Raw genomic sequence first — 23,044 nt, 5'->3', positions numbered from 1 at the left:
GGCTCATGTGAGGTGATCATATTTGTTTATTTTCCCGGCACGTCTTTAGTGAGTGTCAAATCAACTATGTAAGAGTTTCCCAGTTGTAATTACAGCTGGGATGTTGACGTAAATGCTATTTACGAGTCAGTAACACATAATTACGATAACTCTGATATGCCATGAACGCCACATTAGTCATGTGGTATGGGGTCAAGGAAGAGTTTTAATATTGGGAATGCAATATGAGGCAAAGCTGTGGGTATACTATTGAGAAATTTCCTTTTATATTTGGAACATTTCCCTTTGCAAACATTGGTCTAAATCTGGATTGGTTGCTGAATGATTGAGCAGATTTTGTTTTAGGATAAAGAATGTTTTTTTTTCTTTCTTCATGTCACAACCCTAATATATTTTTTCTCTGTTTCTCTCCATGTTTTTGTTTATTCTTGTTTTTCATTACTGCTCTTTTCTTTGTGCTTCTTGTCTTGTTCTGGAGCTAGTAGTATGTAGGCTTCTTTGTGTCTCACACTTTTTTTTTTGCATTTTAATAGGTGTGGACTGCAATGTAAATTTTAATTTATGTGCAGAGTGGAGTGGAGAGTGGAACATCTGGAGTATTAAATGTCTTATTCATAAATCAAGTGGATGCAGTCATGGTTATATTAAGATGCAACAAACACTAAAGCTGAACCGTTGTTGAACATCTACTTTCATTACCTGATAGCCAAGTAACAGCATTGTCTCAATAAAAACTTACCAGAAGTCTTCATGAGAACCTGAATCCAGGTGCACCACATGTTTATCATAGCTATCACTACATGAACGATGCCCCTCTGGAAATAATTTTTCATTGGTTTGCATGTGCAAGCTTCTGCCAGCTGCTACCAATCAAAAAGTCTGGACAAAATCCTGCATCACTTACAGAGATGCAGCCCTCTTTTATAGAAGTTTGCAGGCCTCCCAGACATAGCAGCAGATGTGCACATGAAACTGAGGATGAACACCCTGCGAGGAACAGACCATTGCACACATACAGTATGTCAGTTATTCTGTGGGTCTTTCTATTGATTTTCAGTATGCTGCTTACTCAGCTCCTTTGGAAACTCAACACAGTGCAATCCAAGTAGGCTTTCCCACGCAGAGGAAGAAGCTTGTCATTAGTTCTAGTTTAGTTCCCACAAATTATAGTGTTCATAGTGTCCAGCTGATGAAGTCATCGTGGGTGAAAAGGAGTCTTGTGTGTGCAGTGGTGTAGTGGTAGTTGATGAGGTGGGTGTACTTCTAGGTAGATGGGTAAGTTACTGAGGAAGAACTGGGTATACTGTCATATATAATATTCCAATGGTTTTTTGGCTGATAGGTGGGTATACTGTAAATGGCCAGAAAAAGACGTGGGTTTTCCCCCTGTATACCCTTGTATATTGATATACTCTGACAATTATTTCTGTTTCATGTAAAACTGTATAATTTCTTTCAAATACCTGTTACACTCTTCTTATTTGGTTAACTCTACAGGAAGCAAGTGTAAATTCAATCTGATGTGGTGATCAGTCTGGGCTTTTAAGACTGGCTTTTTTTTCCCTTTGTTGACCTTTTAAAAGTTCTGTAAATGTAAAGACAGTTAGCAAAGTAGCAGTGGTTTGTTTACTGTAGCTATATCACATAGAGATGAATTACATCGCCACACTAACTACATGTTTGGATCCCAGTACCCACAGTGGTTTGTGGTAGTCAGTGACTCAGGTACTAATGTGGCACAGACAGTAAATAATCAGTGTGACTCATAAGAAAGACTTGTGTGAAGGGATCCTGGTACCTCTGACTGATCTCTGCTGTTTGTTCCATTGAACACATTTGAATGTTATTGTTGCAGTGTTGCACTGGGAGTTGGAAAAATGAAGTAAAATTTCCAAAAAGTGTGGGGGGAAAAACCTTCATAGCTTCATAGTAGCCCATTGTTCAGTAAGGTGCACTGCAGGTAAATGATTCTCAGACTCTTCATATGTTTTTGTGAGTTTCTTGTCACACCAAAAGAAAAAGATACATTTCAGCCACTAAGATTAATTCTGCCTTAGCTATTCACCAAATAACTGGTGTTAAAGCTGTAGTTGGTTTGTTGTCTACAACATTTCACAACCTTTCTGGATTGTGATGAGCCATTAAAGCTGGGCTATGCAAAAATCTGTGTTTTAGACCACAAATAAGACAAGAATTAGTTGCTAGCCACCCCAAGGTCCTTCTGCCCCAATTCTTCCCCAATTCTTCTGGAAGGGTCCATCTCCAGAGCTGCTGCCTGCTGTCCTCTCAGTAGGTGGTTTGTAGCAGTGGGGAGTGAGGCAGAGGACAAACTGTGATTTGAAACTCTTTTAACATTAGCTACATAACCAAAAACAAGAACAAGAATCAGCAGCTATGAGCCTTTAACTCCGGTTAGCAGAAGGCTAAACTGTTAGCAACATTTTCTCTTCATCTCTGAAATGCTTCACCGATAATGACACATTTTGTTTATTGTCAGATTCTCTTTTTGATAAGTCCGTCTTCCTTTTTTTGGGTTGCTTTGCAGTTCGGCAGTTGTTTTCAAGGAATAGCAACTTTGTCCACTACTGAATCAGACTTTCACCAAAGGGATGTGCATCTTTATTTGTGGAAAGGCCAATAGGAACACCCTCTCTCTGAAATGACCTGTGATTGGCCAAAGTCTCCGGTCACAGGTTACATTCTAGACCTTTACACCAAGGAGGTGTAAAGGTCTAGATTTCTTTCAGTCAACTTACAATATGCTCAAAGTGATTTTGCTCAATGATATCATATATGATATCAGCTTTAGCCGATTAATAATTTGGTCTATAAAACATCAGAAAGTAGGGAAATATGCCGGTTGATATCTGATATCCTAGAGCACAGGGTTACACCAATAAATGTCTTTTTAAAAAATGAATGTTTTTTTCTCTGACCTGCAGTCCAAAACCCCTACAATATTCAGCTTACTATCATGTCAGCAAAGCAACACATACTGACATTTGAGAACCTTGACCCTTAAATGTTTGCCATTTTTTATTGATGAATGCCTTACACAGTTAATCAATGGTCCAGATAGTTGCTATTTTTCTCTCAATTGACTAATAATTTGACTGCTCATTTCATCTCTTACAACAAAACTGCATTTGTGTGATAAAACATTTTCTTTCTGTTTTCCAGAACCTTCACCATTACTGAGGATTGGCCTGTAATCAGAGGTTCAAACAAATATTTATTTCACTATATCCACATTCCACATCTAGCATGGGTAGACGAGGGGTTCTGAGCTGCTGCCTCCTCCTGACTGCTTTGCTCAGCTTATCAAATGCTGGCTTTGTGAAGGAAATCCTACGGCATCGGCGACAGACTCTGGAGTCTCCTAAAGAAAATAACATCACCTTCCCGAGCGCGGACCGTCCTGTAGTTTTCAACCACGTCTATAACATCAATGTTCCTGCCAGTTCCCTGTGCTCGGTGGACCTGGATGCTCCAGATAGCACGCAGCTCCATCCTAAAGATACAGCAGTCTCTTCAGGCCATCACACCACCGAGCACACCCTGGATGGGGAGAACCAGATCCTCTTTACCCACCGCATCAACATACCTCGGCAGGCCTGTGGGTGTAGTGACAACCTGCCCGGCCTGAAAGACCTCATGAGCCGGCTGGAGATGCTTGAGGGAGAAGTTTCAGCATTGAGAGATCAGTGCAATGGTGACGGACCCTGCTGCAGTGCACAGGTCACAGGTAGGCGTCTTTTTGTCATGCTGTGTCTGGTATGTAGATTACAGCCAGTACAGTTAAATATTTCTCTAAAATTGCATTGTGAAGTGTTGCACTAAGAATATCACATAGCACATCTGTTCCATTCATCTGTTGAGGAGTGAAGGAATTCAGTGTGGGTGTGTAATACTCCCAACAACTCTCCAGTTTGAATGGGGCTTTATATGGCTCAAATGCCATGACATATAGTCGCTGAATATCAATGAACGTAGGAAGTCTTTTTCTCTAGTAGTTGCTAAAATAAGCTGAATGATGCACTCTTAAAGCTCCAGTGTGTAGGATTTAGGGGGATATATTGACAGAAATGGGATATAATATAATACGTATGTTTTCTTTAGTGTAATATTACCTGAAGTGTTTTTGTTACCTTAAAATGCACCATTTATATCTACACAGGGAGCGGGTTGTCATCTACGGAGATGGCCATATGGCACTGTTTCCACAGTAGCCTAGATTGGACAAACCAAATACTGACTCTAGATTCCATTTGCATTTTTGCATTGGTCAGCATAGTTAGCCGCCAATCAGTGACGAGCAGCATCAAAAAAACACTAATTTATTTGACGAAAAAAAATGCTTTTTTTCATCAGCTGGTCCATTTCTTTTGGAGAGGGAGAGGCCTCTGCAAATAATTTGGCTCCCAGTAAATACCATCCTGAACATCTGGATCTTAAGTTATCAGTGTAAAAAGGTGAGCACAGATTAGCAGGTGCTAGGTTAGCGGCCTGTGTTCTGCATGCCAAACAGCATTGGGCCATCTGCAATGTGCCAAACAGGGAAGGAGAAACGCTGATTTACAATGTGAAACTGCCTCTGTTAAGTGTTTTATGGGTTTTAATCACTGGGCGCATTTGTTTTAGAGAGGAAGAGACCTCTGTGCATACTTCAGGTCCTGGTGAAAACCTCCTAAACAATGAACGCTGAAGGAATTCTAGTCGCAATCTGTAATCCTGACTGCTAGATTCCTCTAAATTCCCCTAAATCTTACACACTGGACCTTCAAAGGAAGAGACTGACATTAAGGGAAATAAGCTTTTTCGCTTATTTTGATATCACTCTCAAGACTTGAAAGTAATATCAATTTTCTCTGTTAACTCCCAATACCACGAATAAGCTGTTGCTTTAGTGGCGGAAATTTTCAAGATGACGTATTTGAAAAAAACCAAAACTGACATTACTGTATTACAAAAATAATTTAATACCACATAGATCATATTCAACAAAACTTTCTAATTAAATTGGTAAAACAGTGTCTTTACTTTCTTATTAAAGGTGCGGTGGGAACCAAACCTTACTGCAATGGTCATGGAAACTACAGCACTGAAACCTGTGGCTGCGTGTGCGAGCCTGGCTGGAAGGGACCCAACTGCTCTGAACCTGAGTGTCCCAATAAGTGCCAGAACCGGGGCCGCTGCGTTGACGGAAAGTGTGTGTGCTTCAAAGGCTTCACCGGAGAAGACTGCACACTCGAGGTCTGCCCTGTGGACTGCGGAGCGTACGGCCAGTGTGTGGGTGGTGTTTGCATCTGCTCAGATGGTTTCTTCGGCGAAGACTGCTCTCAAACCAAGTGCCTCAACAACTGCCAAGGCCGCGGTCACTGTGATGATGGAGACTGTGTGTGTGATGAACCCTGGACTGGCTCAGACTGCTCTGAACTCATCTGCCCCAAAGACTGCTACGACCGTGGACGCTGCATGAATGGCACCTGCTATTGCGATGAGGGCTACACCGGAGAGGACTGTGGACAACGCACCTGCACCAACAACTGCCATGGTAATGGTTTCTGCGTGGATGGCAAGTGTGTCTGCGCTGCCGGCTTCAGTGGAGAAGACTGCTCACGGCTCACCTGCCTCAACGACTGTAACGGCAGAGGGACGTGCTTCAATGGGATGTGTATCTGCGATCCAGGCTACCAAGGCGCAGACTGCAGCCAGTTAGCTTGTCTGAACAACTGTAACAACAGAGGCCAGTGCATAAATGGACAGTGTGACTGCGATGTTGGTTTCCAAGGAGATGATTGCTCTGAGCTTTCCTGTCCAAACAGCTGCCAGCACAGAGGGCGCTGTGTTAACGGCCAGTGTGTGTGTGAGGAAGGCTTCGCTGGTGAGGACTGTAGCATCAGGACCTGCCCCTCAAACTGCTATGGCCGCGGCGAGTGCATTGAGGGACGTTGTGTGTGTCATGCAGGCTTCACCGGTGAGGACTGCGCCCAACTGAGCTGCCCCAACAACTGCAGAAACCGTGGCCGGTGCATTGATGGGCAGTGTGTTTGTGACGAAGGCTTCTCTGGGGAGGACTGCAGTCAGAAAGCGTGTCCAAATGATTGCTTGGCCCGTGGTTACTGTGTCAACGGCAAGTGCATCTGTCAGGAAGGCTACTCAGGAGATGACTGCTCTGTGCACGCCTGTCCAGGTAACTGCAACAACAGGGGGCGCTGCATCAATGGAAGGTGCTCATGTGAGAGTGGATATGAAGGGGAAAGCTGTGCAGAGCTAAGCTGCCTCAACAACTGCCAGGAGAAAGGCCGCTGTGTGAACGGTCAGTGCGTCTGTGATGAGGGATACATTGGAGAAGACTGCTCAGAAGGTAAGTAGCTGCTCAGTTCAGGGTAGAAACACACAAAAGAAGGATTTGGCAGTTCACACATCCTGAAATTTTCCATGTGTTAACTAGCTGTACTGTGAAATCAAATCCAGGATGATGTAATTTCCTCCTATTCTCAAAATTCACTCACCACCATCTTGAGAGAAAATATTTCAGTGAATATAAAAGAGGTTTTAGGTTTGTGTGTTGCCGTTGTCTGCACTGTGTTTGCACTTTTTTTGGCACTTCTTCACACCACAGCCAGATGTGGCTCTGGAGTTTGCATTAGCTCTGTCTGTGTGGTGGATTCTCTGTGATTGAGGGAATGAGAAACTCTTTAAGACAGCATCCTCAGAACTGCTTTTTTGCATCCGTTTTTTCCCCAGTGTCTCCTCCAAAGGACCTTACCGTTGGCGAAGTCACTGGTGACACGGTGGACCTGAGCTGGAACAATGAGATGTTGGTGACAGAGTACCTTGTGACGTACGTACCCACCAAACCAGGTGGTCTTCAGATGGAGTTCACAGTGACAGGAGACAAAACTTCAGCTACCGTCAAAGAGCTTGAGCCTGGCATTGAGTACTTCATCAATGTCTACGCTGTTCTGAGCAACAAGAGGAGTGTCCCTGTCAGCGCAAGGGTGGCTACAGGTACAATACAGACATCTGCTTGCTATTTTGTTGTGAATACCCAGTGATGGAAAAAGTGCTCAAAACTTTTACTTGAGTAAATGTAACAATACCAGTGTGAAAATACTCTTTTACAAGTAAAAAGACAAAAGTATTGGCTTCCAGATAAACTAAAATGTACCAAATGCAAAAGTATTCATTTTGCAGAATGTCCCATTTTCTTACAGTGTTCATTATATTATTGGATTATAATTATTGATGCTTTAATGTGTTTATCACTTTAATTTTGCAGCTTATCAAGGTAGAGCTCATTTCAAGTACTTTTTATACTGCTTGGTATTCGTCATCATTTATTTGCGCATTATTTTTGTATTATTGAAGCTAAAGTTGGTAACTTCTCTAAACATAATCTTGTCATATTTGGTAAAATTGTCACTATATTCTTAATGAAATACATTTGACCGATAGTCTGTTGCTCCCTTCACATGGCCTGTTTAAGGTAGGAAATTCACGCTATTTTTCCGCCTCGACATCCTGTATAAAAGGTACAATCACAGAACGAGGGGACAGAGTTGTCTCACCTTTAAGCCAACAGAGGAGGTAATAACAGTACCAAAACAATCTTCATGTAAAAGGGACAGTGGCCAGGATGGCACCATGGACAGGACTGGTGTGACGTTTTGACAATGTGTTATGTGTGCCACTCATCACACAGAGATTTATAAAGTAGCTGATAGCAGTTAGCAGCTAATTCAAATAAGAAGTACAGCGTCTGAAAATGTCCGCAAATTGGGAAAACAATGAGGTCCAGGCGCTCCTTACCTTCTGAGCAGAGGACAAGATCAACCACTGTGTAACTGAGACAGTAAATGATTGTTATTGCCATTGGTATTGTTTAGAAAGTGCTGCTGACGTGTATATTATATGTAACATTAAAGGCTGATGCTGTTGTTTTACATGTGACACCTTTCATGTCTCTTTTGCTTCAGTGATGCTGGCAGCTGTCTAAAATCACACAATGGAGTGAAATAATGGCGACATCATTTGGCTGTGTGTAAAAATGCAAACACGGCATACGGGGGGACTTCGTAGTGGCCCTATGGTGCAATTTTTGTGCAAAAAAGGCTTATAAAAAAATCATGTCCTTCTTTTTCCTACCACTTCTAATGGCATTCGCTAGAATCAGACTGCAGCACACACAGAAAACAACCAATCACAGTGAAGGGGTTTCTAATGAACCGCTGTCAAACTGGGCAGCGCTGATCAAATATGAATCAAGATTGTGTTACTGCATTGCCTATTTCTTGCCTTAAATGTTTTTATATTTTAGTGCACTGTTTTGCTGTAAAATGAGAAAGTTTGCCCTGGATGGAGAGCCGTGTTTGTTACTTTGGTCAACTCTTTCCAAAACGGCAGTCGGATCACAAATTTCTCATTTTACAGCTAAACAGTGCACTAAAATATTTCTGAGAACATCTGAGGTCAGATATAGGCAGTGCAATGACACAATCCTGATTCATGATTCCCAGTTCATGAGCAGTGACTGACGTGATTGACAGCCGCTCAACAAGACTCCTCGGCCCTGTTTGGTTGTTTTTGGCCATGTGCAGTAAGGCCATTACAATCACTACAAGGCAACAGAGTAGGCAGAGACATATGAAAGTAGTGACAGTTTCAGTAAATATAAATATAAGTTACCAACTACAACTTTAATCTGAATCTGCAAAGTAACTTGTAACTAAAGTTGTCAAATAAATGCAAAAATGCAGTATTTCCCTAAAATTTCCCAAAATGTAGTGGAGTGAAGTTTAGCCTTGCAGAAAATTGAAATACTGAAGTCCAAGATACTCAAAATTGTAGGAAAAAGAGATGACTAGTTGCTCTGTATATTCATATGTAGATCAAAACTGTGTCAGGTGCTCTTGGAAAATGGGGAAAAAAACAGGATGAACCGGAATTCAATCCAAGCACTCGAAAATAAAATATCAATGAGGATGGAAATATTTAAAAGGTCCCTAAAGAAGACCTAAAGTGGTCGTAACATGCTGGCTTTTTTAATGATTTAGCCACTACAATAAAGGCCTTTGTGACATTTCCTTCCCCGTTGATAGTGTGCCTTATATTTTGGAGTGCCTAGACTACCTCAAAATTGTACTTTAGTGAAGTACCTGAGGGAATGTACTTAGTTACATGCCACCACTCTGAATGCCCAAAGAAAAAAGTTTATGTGGCCATGCTGTCAGTGATTATTTTTGTTTCCATCCCTGCAGAGCTTCCACAGCCAGAGGGTTTAAGGTTCAAATCAGTGAGAGAGACCTCAGTGGAGGTGGTGTGGGACCAGCTGGACATCGCCTTTGATGGCTGGGAGATCTATTTCCGCAACACGGTCAGTCTGCCCATCGCTTTTGAAGGCTTGCCCAGGATTTTATTATATAAGTGACGGGGAAAAAGTGAGAGGTGATAAAAGCTATGCCAGCTTATTGGGAGTCTCAGCAAAACATGGATTTATTTTAGTGCTCACCATTAAAATTGCTTTGACATATGGAAAAAAAAACCTCAGTGAGGGCAAGTCTGGATGTCATAGAACTGCGGGTAAATCTGCTGCTTCCAATCCCAGCCAGTAAGTCTTTCAGAAGAAATAACTGTGCCAGCTGATAAGTCGGAGGGGAGGCCTCTTTTAAATTTTGCACTTTCTGCAAAGTTTTGACCCATTTCTAAATATGAATGTCATTTCCTGACCATCATGTTAGTTTTGATATTTGGCTGTGTGATTTAGTTTACTGCATCTCTTAACATTTCCCTATGCTGTGTAAACTGACAGCAGCTGTGTCTTGCATACATAGATCAGATCAACGTCAGTGCTCACTTTATTGTATGCAGCACTGAATGAAACTGTAATTATTTTCCTGTTTTTAACTGAAATGTTACACATCTCACAGCTGGAGAGATCATCTAAAATTCAACCATATGCCAACACAGTGAGAAGATACTGTCTTTATTCCCATTACCAAGCCTTTACTCTAATAAAACAATATTTTTATGTAACTTTGAAAGAGCTGTGTGTGACATTTAGCGCATTAATATAGCAGCAAAACACTATTTGCTATGAAAAGATAGTGGAATAATGGCATCCTGAACAGAGAATGAAGTCAGGCTCCATCTGTGTGTGTTGTAAAATGAGCTACTCTGTACTTTGTTTTGGTAAGCCGGTCCGGCTGCATGTACATGAGTACATGTGTGTATCCTGCTGGCTAGCCGACTGCTTTTCACTGTAGTCATGCTGCAGTTGGTTTGAATGATTGAATTAATGATTATTTACATATGGATATGTCAGTGGTATTGATCTTCTCCTCTAACTCTTGACAAGCAAGCAAATAAGTGTTTTTCCCAAAATGTTGAACTATTTCTTGAAAGGGAAAGTTTACCACAAAATCAAAAATACATATTTTCTCTCTTACCTGTAAGTGCTATTTATCAATTTAGTTTTTTTCTTGGAGTTTGGTGTGATATGACTGGTGGGTGTAGTTTGTTAGAAAGAAGTTCCTACTGTTGATCTTGGGTCATCCAGGTCAGAGTTATCTTGAGTAACCAGATCATGATTTCTGGAAAAAGAGACATTACTGTTAAGTTTTTCAAATGTACTTACTTGGCACTTTGAGCACCACAAGCTGGGTGCCATCTAGTTCCATTAAAGTGGAGAGAAGGCAGACATCTCTACAGCTGATATCTCCAACACTTGGCAACTCACACCAAAACAATCTAGACTGATAAATAGCACTACAGGTAAGAGGAAAAATATGTATTTTTGATTTTGAGGTCAACTGTCCCTTTAAGTTCAAATAAAATTAGCTTGAACTCGTTAAAATATTCTGGCACCAGAGGAATCTAAATACTGACCAGTTGGATATAAACTTGGCTTTGTGGAGTGATTAAGGCAACTGCAGTCAGTGTGTGTTAATCTGAATTTTTCACAGTGGTATTCTACATTAGATTGTGTGTTTTGTGTCCTTACAGAAAGAAGAAAATGGAAAAGTCGTGAGCATGCTTCCACCATCTCAACACCAGTTTCTCCAGTCAGGCCTTGGTCCAGGACAGGAGTATGAAGTCTCTCTTAACATCATCAAGAACAACACCAGAGGACCCCAAACAACCAAAAAAGTCACTACCAGTAAGTCTCAGGCTGTAAACAAACATTTATTTAGAGTAAACTCAGATGTTTCAAATCATCCACTTTGTACCAAAGAAGAGTTCAGATGGTACGATTGTGTCATTTCCTGCTCCATCTGGCAGCTATTAGCAATTTGGTATTTTTACTTCACTTGAGCACAGAGTAAAAAAAAATGCATTAATGTCAAAGAGTGAAATTCCATAATGAAAAGAAGAGTAATAACAGGAAATCCCTGCTGGCTCTCCATAGTTCCATCTAACAGATTTTAACCTAAAGACTAATAACTCAAACACATGGCATCTCATCCTAGCATGGCCATGTAATAGTTTTTTTTAACTTTCACTAAATCTTACTCTTAGCTCTTGTCCTCTGCTTACTGAAACTTTTATTGCAGTTTTACTCCATACATTATGTTGTTGAAAAACGTCCAGTTGCTTATGCAATCGATCTGGAATGCCAGGCTAAACAACTTTCATTGTGCATGGAAAAGCCATTTAGTTTACAAGTGGGTGTCGATGGCTTCCCTGGGTATTGCGCAGTTTTATTCCTGATGTCATTTATTTGTGTAGGCTGAAACTAGAGGCAGCTCACAGACATGAATGATAGAAGAGAAGTTAAACCTTTCGTACCCTTTTTACCCCCAGAGGTCCTTTCAGCACGGCTCCCAAACACGGAGAAGAGATATTTCCTCCACATGTAAACACAGGAGAATGATCAGATTGTAAACATAACATCTGAGTGAAAGGGAATCACATTACATTTAATAAAAGCCTTTCCTGTGTTGATCCAAGTATTGCTTTGTCTTATAAGAGAGCCAAGTTGAAACTTACATGCTGTTTTATGTAGAAAGGCTAAAAAACATATTGGTCCCAAACCAATGTAGACTCAGACTATGTGTTGTATTAGAAACTAAATCATTCCTACTGAGACACATTAAATCATTGATATAGTTGAGAATAACTTTGCTGTTTAAAAACTTAAAGGAATAGTGCAACATTTAAGGAAATACACTAATTGCATAAGGAGAATTGCATCGATGGTTCACTTATATCTGTGGGCTAAATATGACGCCAGGAGCAGATAAGCTTAGCAGAGCATAAAGACTGGAAGCAGGGAGAAACAGCTTGCTTGGAAATTCAATTCATTTTAATTCAGTTTCCATTCCATGAATAATTTTTAAGGAATAAGACTGAGAGCTCTGTGAGGCTGTAGATGGGCTGTCCGTCCTATTCTTGTAAATTTTAATTTAATTTTTTTAATTTTATATACTTTATTAATCCCCGAGGGGAAATTCAATTTTTTTACTCTGTTGTCAATTACACACAGGTCCAAACACACACATGCACAAACAGGACCTATACATGCACTAAGTGGAGAGATGTCAGAGTGGGGCTCCGAGGCGCTCCGAGTGGTTGGGGGGTGATGATGAACTGGCACCTCTCCAGCTACCAGTCCACGCTCCATATTTTGGTCCAGATGGGGACTTGAACAGGCGACCCTCCGATTCCCAACCCAGGTCCCTATGGACTGAGCTACTGCCACCCCTAAAGGAGAAATCTTAAGAATACCTTGAAGGAGTTTCTTCCGTCACCGTCAACCGTCACCTTATCGTGGTGGAGGAGTTTGAGTGCCCTAATGACCCTAGGAGCTATGCTGTCAGGGGCATTTTGCCCCTGGTAGAGTTGGGGTCAACACATTAGGCTTCACACGGAGGCACCAAAAACGTTGGGAACATAAATTCGGGCTTCACACGGAGGCACCAAAATGTTGGGATTTAATTGGCTATCGGAAATAATTAATAATTATTATTAATAATTAATAATTATGTTAAATAATGTGACTTAATTAACATTAAATCACCTCGTGGTGCACCATTCCCGTAAAGGGAAAAATGATAGCCAGTTAAAGATATCAGTCTCATAAAATAGGCTAAACTATTAATTTGGAGTTTGATTAATAATTAAATTAATGACAACAACCAAAATTAACGGTAATGCCTGAAGGATTTCGGAGTTCTCGACGCAGCAGAGGTTGACATTCACTCTTGTGCAACATTAAACAGACGGCAGGTATGATTCCAAAGAATTATATTTATTCACAAACTAGCAAAGCAAACCAAAACACACAAATTCTAACTAACTAACTATATACAATCTTGCTGTGTGTGTGTGTGTGTGTGTGTGTGTGTGTGTGTGAGAGAGAGAGAGAGAAAAGAGAAAGACAAAGGCGGGTGTGGTGATGAAGGAGCTGTTTGGTCTACAAAACAAGATGGCTGACAACAGAGAACTACCAAAATGGCCGAATCAAGGCTAGCTTTAGGTCGGGGGAGGTGTTTGTCTGACTGTGTGGTCAGGACAAAGACCAAGGAAAAGAAGCGGGAACTTTGAGATGCCTGTTTGGGTGTAGCTCTGTTGAAAGCCTATTTGTTAATGAGTCTATGTGACTGTGATTTGTGTTGCAAACGGTCTGGATTAGTGCAGAGGTTGTTTAGTTGTGTGCAAGAATCTGTTTGTGAGCAGTATTAGCAAACTAAACACTTAGCTTTGGCGAAGCCAACTAATCAATGACCTAACTGCAAACAATCACAACAATAACTCAGTAAACAGCATCAAATCACATACAACAAGTTAAACAGTCTTGCTTAGCCTTAAAGCTGTGATAAGCTATACCCAGTTGTTACATTACCGATCCTTGACTGGATGGGAGAGTCACTTGGTGGTGTGCTGCTTTGTTAGCCGGCAAAAGAAGGCTGGGAAGATGGTTCTTCTGGGTCCTTTGTTGGGTCCTTTTTTCCAAAGGTGAAACTCAGAGGAAGCTGGTCGCTCAGGGTTTAGCAGAGTTAGACACTGGGTGCTAATTCACTTAGTTCCTTGTTGCTGGAAAGCTAGTTGCAAACCTTGTGTTTGCAAGAGAGTCTATGATCCATTGCCCTCCCTTTAGTGGTTTGGGGCAATGGAGCAAGGGTCTGGGCCTCTGTGCTGTTCCAGGCCCAGCCAGAAAGAGGTGTGCAGCTGTTGAACAGCTGGAGCAAGAGAGAGAGATCTGTTGGAAGGGAGCAGATCTTTGCAGGCCTGTGACATCACAGAGTCACATGTCACTGTAAAAGTCCTGTCCAATCAAGTTGTGAGACTTGTGTCTCACTGAGGTGTGAGGTGAGACCTTCTGTGGAGATGGGTGTCACCTAGCTCTCTTTGTTTGAAGACAAAGAGCATGCAGAGGAAAAAGCCTTTAAATCTCCAGTTTAGAGTCTTACCAAATGACAAAACATCTGTGGTCCTGTGAATCCCAACAGTAGGGTTTCCCATGGCAGATTGGTTCTGGGCGAAGGGTCAGATAAAGAACGGTTCAGAAGACCCTTCATGATGGAAGAAACAACAGGAGAACGTGTACCCATCCCGGAAGGTTACCGGGGCCCCGCCCTGGAGCCAGGCCTGGGGTTGGGGCCTGTGGGCGAGCGCCTGGTGGCCGGGCCTTTGCCCATGGGGTCTACATGGGCTCGTCCCCCTGCAGGCCCACCACCCGCAGAGGGATCCAGAAGGGAGTGGTGCATTGTGGATCGGGCAGCAGACCAAGGCGGGGACCTTGGTGGTCCGATCCTCGGCTACGGAAGTTGGCTCTTGGGACATGGAATGTCACCTCTCTGGCGGGGAAGGAGCCGGAGCTTGTGGAAGAGGTTTAGCGTTACCAGCTAGATGTAGTCAGCCTCACCTCGACACATAGTTCCGGCTCTGGAACCCAAGTCCTTGAGAGGGGTTGGACTCTCTCCTTTGCTGGAGTTGCTCGGGGTGAGAGGCGGAGGGCTGGGGTGGGCTTTCTGATAGCCCCCAGACTCTCTGCCTGTATGTTGGGGTTCACCCCAGTAGACGAAGGGGTTGCTTCCCTACGCCTTCGGGTCGGGGAACAGGTCCTGACTATTGTCTGCGCTTATGCGCCGAACAGCAGTTCAGAGTACCCGCCCTTTTTGGAGTCCCTGGGACAGGTGCTGGACAGTGCCCCGACCGGGGACTCCATTGTTCTGCTGGGGGACTTCAACACTCACATGGGCAATGACAGCAGGACCTGGAGGGGCGTGACTGGGAGGAACAGCCTGCCTGATCTGAACTCGAGTGGTGTTCAGTTATTGGACTTTTGTGCGGGTCGCAGTTTGGCCATAACTAACACCATGTTCGGACATAAGGATGTCCATCAGTGCACGTGGCACCAGGATAGCCTAGGTCACAGGTCAATGATTGACTTTGTAGTCGTATCGACCTGCGGCCATATGTTCTGGACACTCGGGTGAAGAGAGGAGCAGAGCTGTCAACTGATCACCACCTGGTGGTTAGTTGGATCAGGTGGCAGGGGAGGACGCTGCGCAGACCTGGCAGGCCCAAACGAGCAGTGAGGGTCTGCTGGGAACGCCTGGCGGAAGAACCTGTCAAGATGATCTTCAACTCTCACCTCCAGGAGAGCTTCGACCACGTCCCGAGGGCAGAGGGGGACACTGAGTCCGAATGGGCCTTGTTCCGCTCTGCCATTGTCGAGGTGGCGGTTGCGAGCTGTGGCCGCAAGGCCGCTGGGGCCAGTCACGGCGGTAATCCCCGAACCCGCTGGTGGACACCAGAGGTTAGGGGAGCTGTCAGGCTGAAGAAGGAGGTCTACAGGGCATGGTTGGTCTGTGGGTCTCCAGAAGCAGCTGGCGGGTACCAGTGGGCCAAGCGGAGTGCAGCAGCGGCAGTCGCGGAGGCAAAAACTGGGGCATGGAAGGAGTTCGGTTAGGCCATGGAGAAAGACTAATGATCAAACCGTCCGGTGCCTCAGGGGGGGGAAGGCGGCAACTTGCTCACACTGTTTACAGTGGGGGTGGGGACCTGCTGACGTCAACTGGGGACATTGTCAGGCAGTGGAAGGAATACTTTGAGGAGCTCCTCAATCCCACCAACACGTATTCCAGTGAGGAAACAGAGCCGGAGGTCTTGGGGGCGGGTCATCCAATTTCTGGGGCAGAAGTCACCGAGGTAGTGAAGCAACTCTGCGGCGGCGGAGCCCCGGGGGTGGATGAGATTCGCCCTGGATATCTCAAGGCTCTGGATATTGTAGGGTTGTCCTGGTTGACATGCCTCTGCAACATTGCGTGGACATCGGGGGCAGTGCCTCTGGAGTGGCAGACCGGGGTAGTGGTCCCCATCTCCAAGAAAGGGGACCAGAGGGTGTGTTCCAACTACAGGGGGAACACACTCCTCAGTCTACCCGGTAAGGTCTACTCTAGGGTGCTGGAGAAGAGGGTCCGGTCAATAGTTGAAGCTCAGATTGAGGAGGAGCAATGTGGTTTTCATCCCGGACGCGGAACCGTGGACCAGCTCTTTACCCTCACCAGGGTGCTGGAAGGGGCATGGGAGTTCGCCCAACCAGTCCACATGTGTTTTGTGGATTTGGAGAAGGCTTATGACCATGTCCCCAGGGGCATCCTGTGGGGGGTGCTCTGGGAGTATGGGGTTGGTGGCCCCTTGCTAAGGGCCATCCAGTCCCTGTACTGAAGGAGCGCGAGTCTGGTTCACGTGGCCAGCAGTAAGTCGGACCTGTTCCCGGTGACAGTTGGACTCCACCAGAGCTGCCCTTTGTCACCGGTTCTGTTCATAACTTTCATGGACAGAATTTCTAGGCGCAGCCGAGTGGTGGAGGGTGTCAGGTTCGGTGATGGGAGGATCTCGTCCCTGCTTTTTGCGGATAACATGGTCCTCCTAGCCCCATCGAACAGGGACCTCCAACTCTTGCTGGGACGGTTCGCAGCCGAGTGTGAAGCGGCTGGGATGAAAATCAGCACCTCCAAGTCTGAGGCCATGGTCCTCAGCTGGAAACGGGTGGATTGCCCACTCCAGGTCGAGGGGGGGGTCCTGCCTCAGGTGGAGGAGTTTAAGTATCTCGGGATCTTGTTCACAAGTGAGGGTAGGATGGAGCGGGAGATTGACAGGCGGATTGGGGCGGCGCCAGCAGTGATGCAGGCGCTTAACCGGTCCATTGTGGTGAAAAGGGAGCTTAGCCAGAAAGTGAAGCTCTCGATTTACCGGTCGATCTACGTTCCAACCCTCACCTATGGTCACGAGCTCTGGGTAGTGACCAAAAGAACGAGAGCGCGAGTACAAGCGGCCGAAATGAGTTTCCTCCGCAGGGTGGCTGGGCTCAGCCTTAGAGATAGGGTGAGGAGCTCGGATATCCGGGAGGGACTCGGAGTAGAGCCGCTGCTCCTCCACATCAAGAGGAGCCAGTTAAGGTGGTTCGAGCATCTGGTAAGGATGCCTTCCGGATGCCTCGCCTGGGAGGTGTTTCGGGCATGTCCAACCGGGAGGAGACCTCGGGGCCGCCCCAGGACACGCTGGAGGGATTACATCGCCTGGCTGGCCTGGGAACGCCTCGGGGTTCTCTTGGAAGAGCTGACGGAAGTGGCTGGGGAGAGGACTGTCTGGGCTTCTTTGCTGAAGCTGCTGCCCCTGCGACCCGGATAAGCGGAGAACGACAAGTATGAGTACGAGTTTCTTCAGATTTGGCGCAATCATCCTGTTGGACTCAATAACGAACTGATCAGATTTTGTAGGTCAATGGTCAAGATCACTGTGACCTTACTATCGTTTCATTTTTGTGAACGCAATATCTCAAGAACGCCTTGAGAGAATTTCCCCAAATTTGGTAAAAATGTCAATTTGGACTCAATGATGAACTGATTAGATTTTGTTGGTCAAAGGTCAAGGTCACTGTGACCTCACTAACTATGTTTTTGGCCATAATTCAAGATTTCATGTGTTAATTATGACAATTTCACACAAATGTCTAATAGGATAAAATGATGAAGTGTTGACCTTTTATATTTAAAAGGTCAAAGGTCAACTTCATGATGATGTCATAATGTCCTACATAAACACTTTTCTGGCCATTATTCATTGCCATAACTCAGGAACAGAAGGGGAGACATTTGGTCAAATACAATAGATGAAACTTATCATGGGTGTCCACCTTGAAACTATGCAAACTGTATAGATCTCCCGTGCTGCCAGGTTAAAGATGTGTGTGAAGCGTCCATGTTTTAGCATTTGTAGCTTCTTTGCAACAACATCCATACATGAAGCATTGAGTCTGGACAGACATGGATGCAACTTTAACTGCAACTTGACTGGTTTGTGGAGGCAGACAACTGCTACGTGGTAATTCTAGTTCTTATAGAGAGTCAGGCCTTTGGTCTGAATAATTAGATCACAGTGAAGAGGAAGTAATTTCTCATGCATCTTTTCCCTCCCTCACTGTTGCCTCTCTCACATCACCCCAGAGATTGATGGCCCTCGGCAGCCGGAGGTGAAGGACGTGACCGACTCCTCAGCCTTGGTTAGCTGGTCTCAGCCCGTGGTTCCTATGGACAGACTCACTATGATTTATGGGCCCAGCTCTGACCCCTCGGATGAAACCAGCGTGGAGATTCCCCCCCAAGACAAGCAGTACAGCATCGATGGTCTGAGGCCAGACACTGAGTACAAGGTGTCGCTTATCTCCAGGAGCGGAGAGCTCACCAGTGACCCTGCCACCTCCACATTCACTACAGGTAGGCCTACAATGGCAGGAACTGCCAATTCATATTTTATTTATTTTAAAGGTGCATGTAGTGTATGTTTGTATTGCATATTCTGTTTTCCCATATTGTCGACAAATCCCATGAAAAGACCAAAACCATAAATATATCAACTTACAAGTATTTTCTGTGAATCAAAGCCTCCTCTGTGACCTACAGCTCCATTGTTGTCAAAAGCATGTCAGTGAGCTGCACTGTTGCACGGGGTGACATGTTCCTTTATTACCACAAACACACTGTAGTTTATTTTGACTTAACCCCACATACACCACCCTGCTTCCACAAAGAGCACCAAATGTGGATGAATCCACTGCTGAAAATAGTCAACAAATGCACCATTTATCCCCGCCTGACAAGCTGACAAACTCAAGCATCCATATGCTAATTATGAAAAAATATCACAAAAATGTCTAATAGAATAAAATGATGAAGTGATGACATTTCATCAAAATGTTCTGCAGAAACACTTGGCCTTCATTCAACATCAGGCGCAGAAGGGGAGACATCTGGTCAGATACTGAGTTAGTGTCACTAATCTCGGGTGTCCACCTTGAAACTGTGCTGATTGTGTAGATCTTCTGTTCTGCTCAGTTGAAGATGTGGTTAAAGCATCCATGTTTTCAAATTTGTAGCTTCTGTGCAGCAACATCCATATCCTATTTAAAGCATAAAGCAAAGTCAACTGTCATGGCTACATATGAGTCTGGACAGATATAGATGTAAACTGTAATTGCAACTTGACTGGTTCGCGAAGGCACATAACCATGGGGTGCTAATTCTGTTTTTTTTGGGGTTTTTTTGTTGATTGACAAACATGTTGTGTCATTTTGAATTTAGTGTATTAAATTGTGTCTGCTTTTTGTTGCCACTCCACTTGTTGTTGTGCATACATGTGTTTGCAAACTGCAAATTGGAGCGGCCATATTCCAAATAATGGCCAAAATAATAAATTAAATGTCTTTGTATCAGTCTAAGGTTTTGAGCAGAAAAAATTCTCCTGACATGACATTTAATAAATTTATTGAACTTTATTAGCCCTGGATGCACCCACGAACCTGCAAGCTGTATCCCAGACAGACAACAGTATCACTCTGGAGTGGACTAACAGTCAAGCTGATGTTAGCAGCTATCGGGTGAAATACAGTCCCATATCTGGTGCGACTCATGGTGAGGAAGTGTTCCCACGAGGACCAGGAGACACCACAGAAGCTACCATCACTGGTAAGGGTCAGTCATTTATTAAAGTATGACCACACACAACTTGTATTAGTCATATTATGTGGTGTATTTTCCCTCTATCCCTGTGTGTGGCAGGGCTAAAGCCAGGGACAGAGTATGGGATCGGTGTGACTGCTGTGAAGAATGAGAGAGAGAGCCTTCCTGCTACTACAAATGCAGCAACTGGTGAGAGACGCTGCCTGAGCAGCTGTCCAAACAGTCGTCCCTCACACCCCTTCATAAATACATAGACAACCATGTTTATTGATACAAATTGGTTGATGAAATGAAACTAATGTTAGTGATTGATTTATGATGTGTGTTGAGCATGCAGTAGAGGTGAAGAGAGATTTACCGCCAGGCAATTTTACACGCTTAATATTTCTTTTAGATATCGACCCTCCCAGAAATTTTGAAGAGCTGGAATCTACAGAGACCTCCCTCACCCTGAGGTGGCAGAAACCTCGGGCCAAGGTCGGCGCCTACAAGCTGGTGTACGTCCCCAGAGATGGCCAGGCCGAAGTGGTGGAGGTCCCAGCCACAGCAACTAGCTATGTCCTGTCCAACCTGACTCCTGGAATGACCTACACCATCACTTTGGCTGCGGAGAGGGGGCTCAAGAGGAGCACACCTGTCACCTTATCTGCATCTACAGGTGGGTGGGGGACAATTTTACCACAGTATGATCGTAGAATAATGATAACACATGCCTTTAAAGGAGGATGAACACTGATTTGTCATGCAAAATATGCTGCTATGTCTCTCAGAACTTCTTCAGTTCCTTTTTCTGTTCAGTTGTTTAGATTTTGGAGTTTAGAGTTCAGCAGTTGTTTGTGTTCTACATCAAAGTCCATCAGTATTCAGCTGGTGTATTTTAAACGAATGCAACTAAACTTAAATTTAGAATTACTTGTAAAGCTGTAATGACTTGGGAATTAAATCTGCAGCCAACAAACACCAAGAAAATGAGATGCACTTACACCTACATGATGCTTTCTTGATTTGTGCCTTTTTGTTTTTCTTGTAGCCTCTTTCACATTTTATTTAGCTGACTCAGATGACCGTGAGCTAACGACTCCTACAGGCTCGGAGGACAATGTCATTAGCTTTGTGTATTTAGACCCCTTAGAGTCCCAGTTCCCAGTTGGGACGGAGCCCGAGGATGAGCTTGAGAAACTGACTATCTCAGGCATCACGCCTGATGGATTTGACCTCTCGTGGAAGCTAAACGCTCACAGTGTCTATGATAGTTTGGCAGTAGAATGTAAAGACACTCAGCGTTTATGGGATGTGAGAAAGTTCCAACTTCCTGGAGATGCCAATGGCTCTAGAATCCAGGGCCTGAATGCATCGACAGAATATCAAATAAAACTTTATGGAATTGCCGGTAGCCAGAGATCTGCGCTACTTGAAGCTGTTGCAGTCACAGGTATAAGATTCTCTTTTAGTTTATTAGAGACACTTTATCCCGTTGTTTTTTTTTTAACAGCTTCTCTCCTCAGTGGAAAAGTTCTGATTTATAGAGTTAGATCAGAGAAACAATATGACTTGCATGCTGGTGTTTTACTCACTGAGATTCCCCAGCAAAGAAATGTTTTTTTGTTTTTTTTTTTACTGCATCCGTCATCTGCATAACTTTTGGCATGACACAGTGTGAAGGCAGACCCCATCAGACATGATTATATTTTCATAAAGAACCAAACAAAGAAAAACAAAAAACTCTCATTTTCATCTCATCCCATTTGTCATCTCATGTGGCTTCAGTATCGCGGCAGAATGTTGCTTCACAAAATTCAAAGACAAGAAGAAATTTAACGTGGAAACTCTATCCCCCCCAGTGGTGGGAGAATTTGTCAGATCCTTAAATTCCAAGAAAAAAAGGTGGAATAATATTTTGAAAAAAAATGCATTATTTTAAAATTAAAGTTGTAGTATTCTAAGTTTAAAGTCATAACATTTCAATATTAAAGTAATATTATTTCAAGATTAAAGTCGTAATATTTCCAGAAGTAAAGTCAAAAAACTTCAAGATTACAGTCGTGACATATAAAGATTAAAGTTGTAATGTTTCTCGATTTAAGTCTATATTGTTTTATAATATTTTAAGAAAACAGTCATATTATTTCAAAATTAAAGTCATAATATTCGAGTATTTAGATCCTTTACTTAAGTATAAGCATAGCACTATAGCACTATATATATTGTTTGTACCTGTAGAGCTGTCTCACTCAGTTGTGTTGCACAGAGCACCAAAAAAATACATTTGAAAAACTCAACATCAATGTCTCTTTCCAGAAGTAATAACCCATATACTCAATATAATCCACAGACCTTGTTGTGAGCAGTTTCATGAAGGAACCATTTTCTCTCCAGCTGATCCAAGAGGGTTTTTAAAAATGTATTTAGCTTAAGAAACAGGAGAATTTTCTCAGCACCTAAAGAAATGTTTCATCCTTCAGCTTTTCACTGACATTTAAAATCAACAGGGATACATTGATATGTTCAGATACAACTGGTTACAGTACACTGGCTGTCACGATTTCTTCCTGCATTTGAGCTTTTAAATGCAACTATTCTGCTCCCTGAAAGCCTGCTCCACTAATTTCATCCACAATTTTCATCATCTTCAGTCCTATTTACACAATTAAATGATTCTCCAGCAGTCAGTAGAAAATTACAACGTATGTCACTGGCATGTCAAACAAGTGACTCAGAACAATCTGTCTTTAAGACAGCAGCAACAAAAACGGCTGTGCATGGCTTCATCATCTATTTGAAGACAACTGTGTACTTCCACTCTGGTGGACTACTCGGATGCTTCAAAAATTAATGGCACTGACTCGAGTGCCATTAATGTGTTAGCTGTTGCTTGGTGACATGAACCGCGGTCCTGGAAAACTGGGATGATAAGAGGCGAGAAAATAAGAGAGTAAGGTATATCAAGGAAAGAATGATTTGATCTGAATACAGTATCTTGTATTTTAACCCAGTTTTTTCTTCACAGGTAATGTTTCAGTCATCAGCAGAGCCGGTAACAAATTCATTGTTTAACCTGCTTTTATTCATTGTAG

General features: G+C 43.5%; 1 protein-coding gene across 7 annotated transcripts in view; it reads left to right on the top strand.

The window, feature by feature from the left end:
• Positions 1–23,044, top strand: part of tnca (tenascin Ca) — an 84,255-nt gene that overhangs the window by 43,815 nt on the left and 17,396 nt on the right. For 4 of the 7 annotated variants that reach the window (XM_033646808.2, XM_033646809.2, XM_033646811.2 and 1 more), the window contains exons 2-10: positions 3,181–3,745; positions 5,054–6,367; positions 6,751–7,014; positions 9,264–9,379; positions 11,008–11,161; positions 18,459–18,728; positions 19,791–19,976; positions 20,070–20,159; positions 20,365–20,628. In XM_033646808.2, coding sequence (XP_033502699.2) covers positions 3,265–3,745; positions 5,054–6,367; positions 6,751–7,014; positions 9,264–9,379; positions 11,008–11,161; positions 18,459–18,728; positions 19,791–19,976; positions 20,070–20,159; positions 20,365–20,628 — 3,139 coding nt within the window. In that variant the 5' untranslated portion in view covers positions 3,181–3,264. Of the gene's footprint in view, positions 1–3,180; positions 3,746–5,053; positions 6,368–6,750; positions 7,015–9,263; positions 9,380–11,007; positions 11,162–18,458; positions 18,729–19,790; positions 19,977–20,069; positions 20,160–20,364; positions 20,629–21,000; positions 21,403–23,044 lie in introns of all 7 variants that reach the window. The other 3 variants (XM_033646807.2, XM_033646806.2, XM_033646810.2) reach the window with 1 other exon arrangement.

This window comes from Epinephelus lanceolatus, chromosome 19 (genome assembly GCF_041903045.1).
Source record: "Epinephelus lanceolatus isolate andai-2023 chromosome 19, ASM4190304v1, whole genome shotgun sequence".
In the NCBI taxonomy this organism is placed as follows: Eukaryota; Metazoa; Chordata; class Actinopteri; order Perciformes; family Serranidae; genus Epinephelus; species Epinephelus lanceolatus.
Note: the sequence above shows the minus strand (reverse complement) of the source record. Positions and strands in the feature narration are given on the sequence as shown.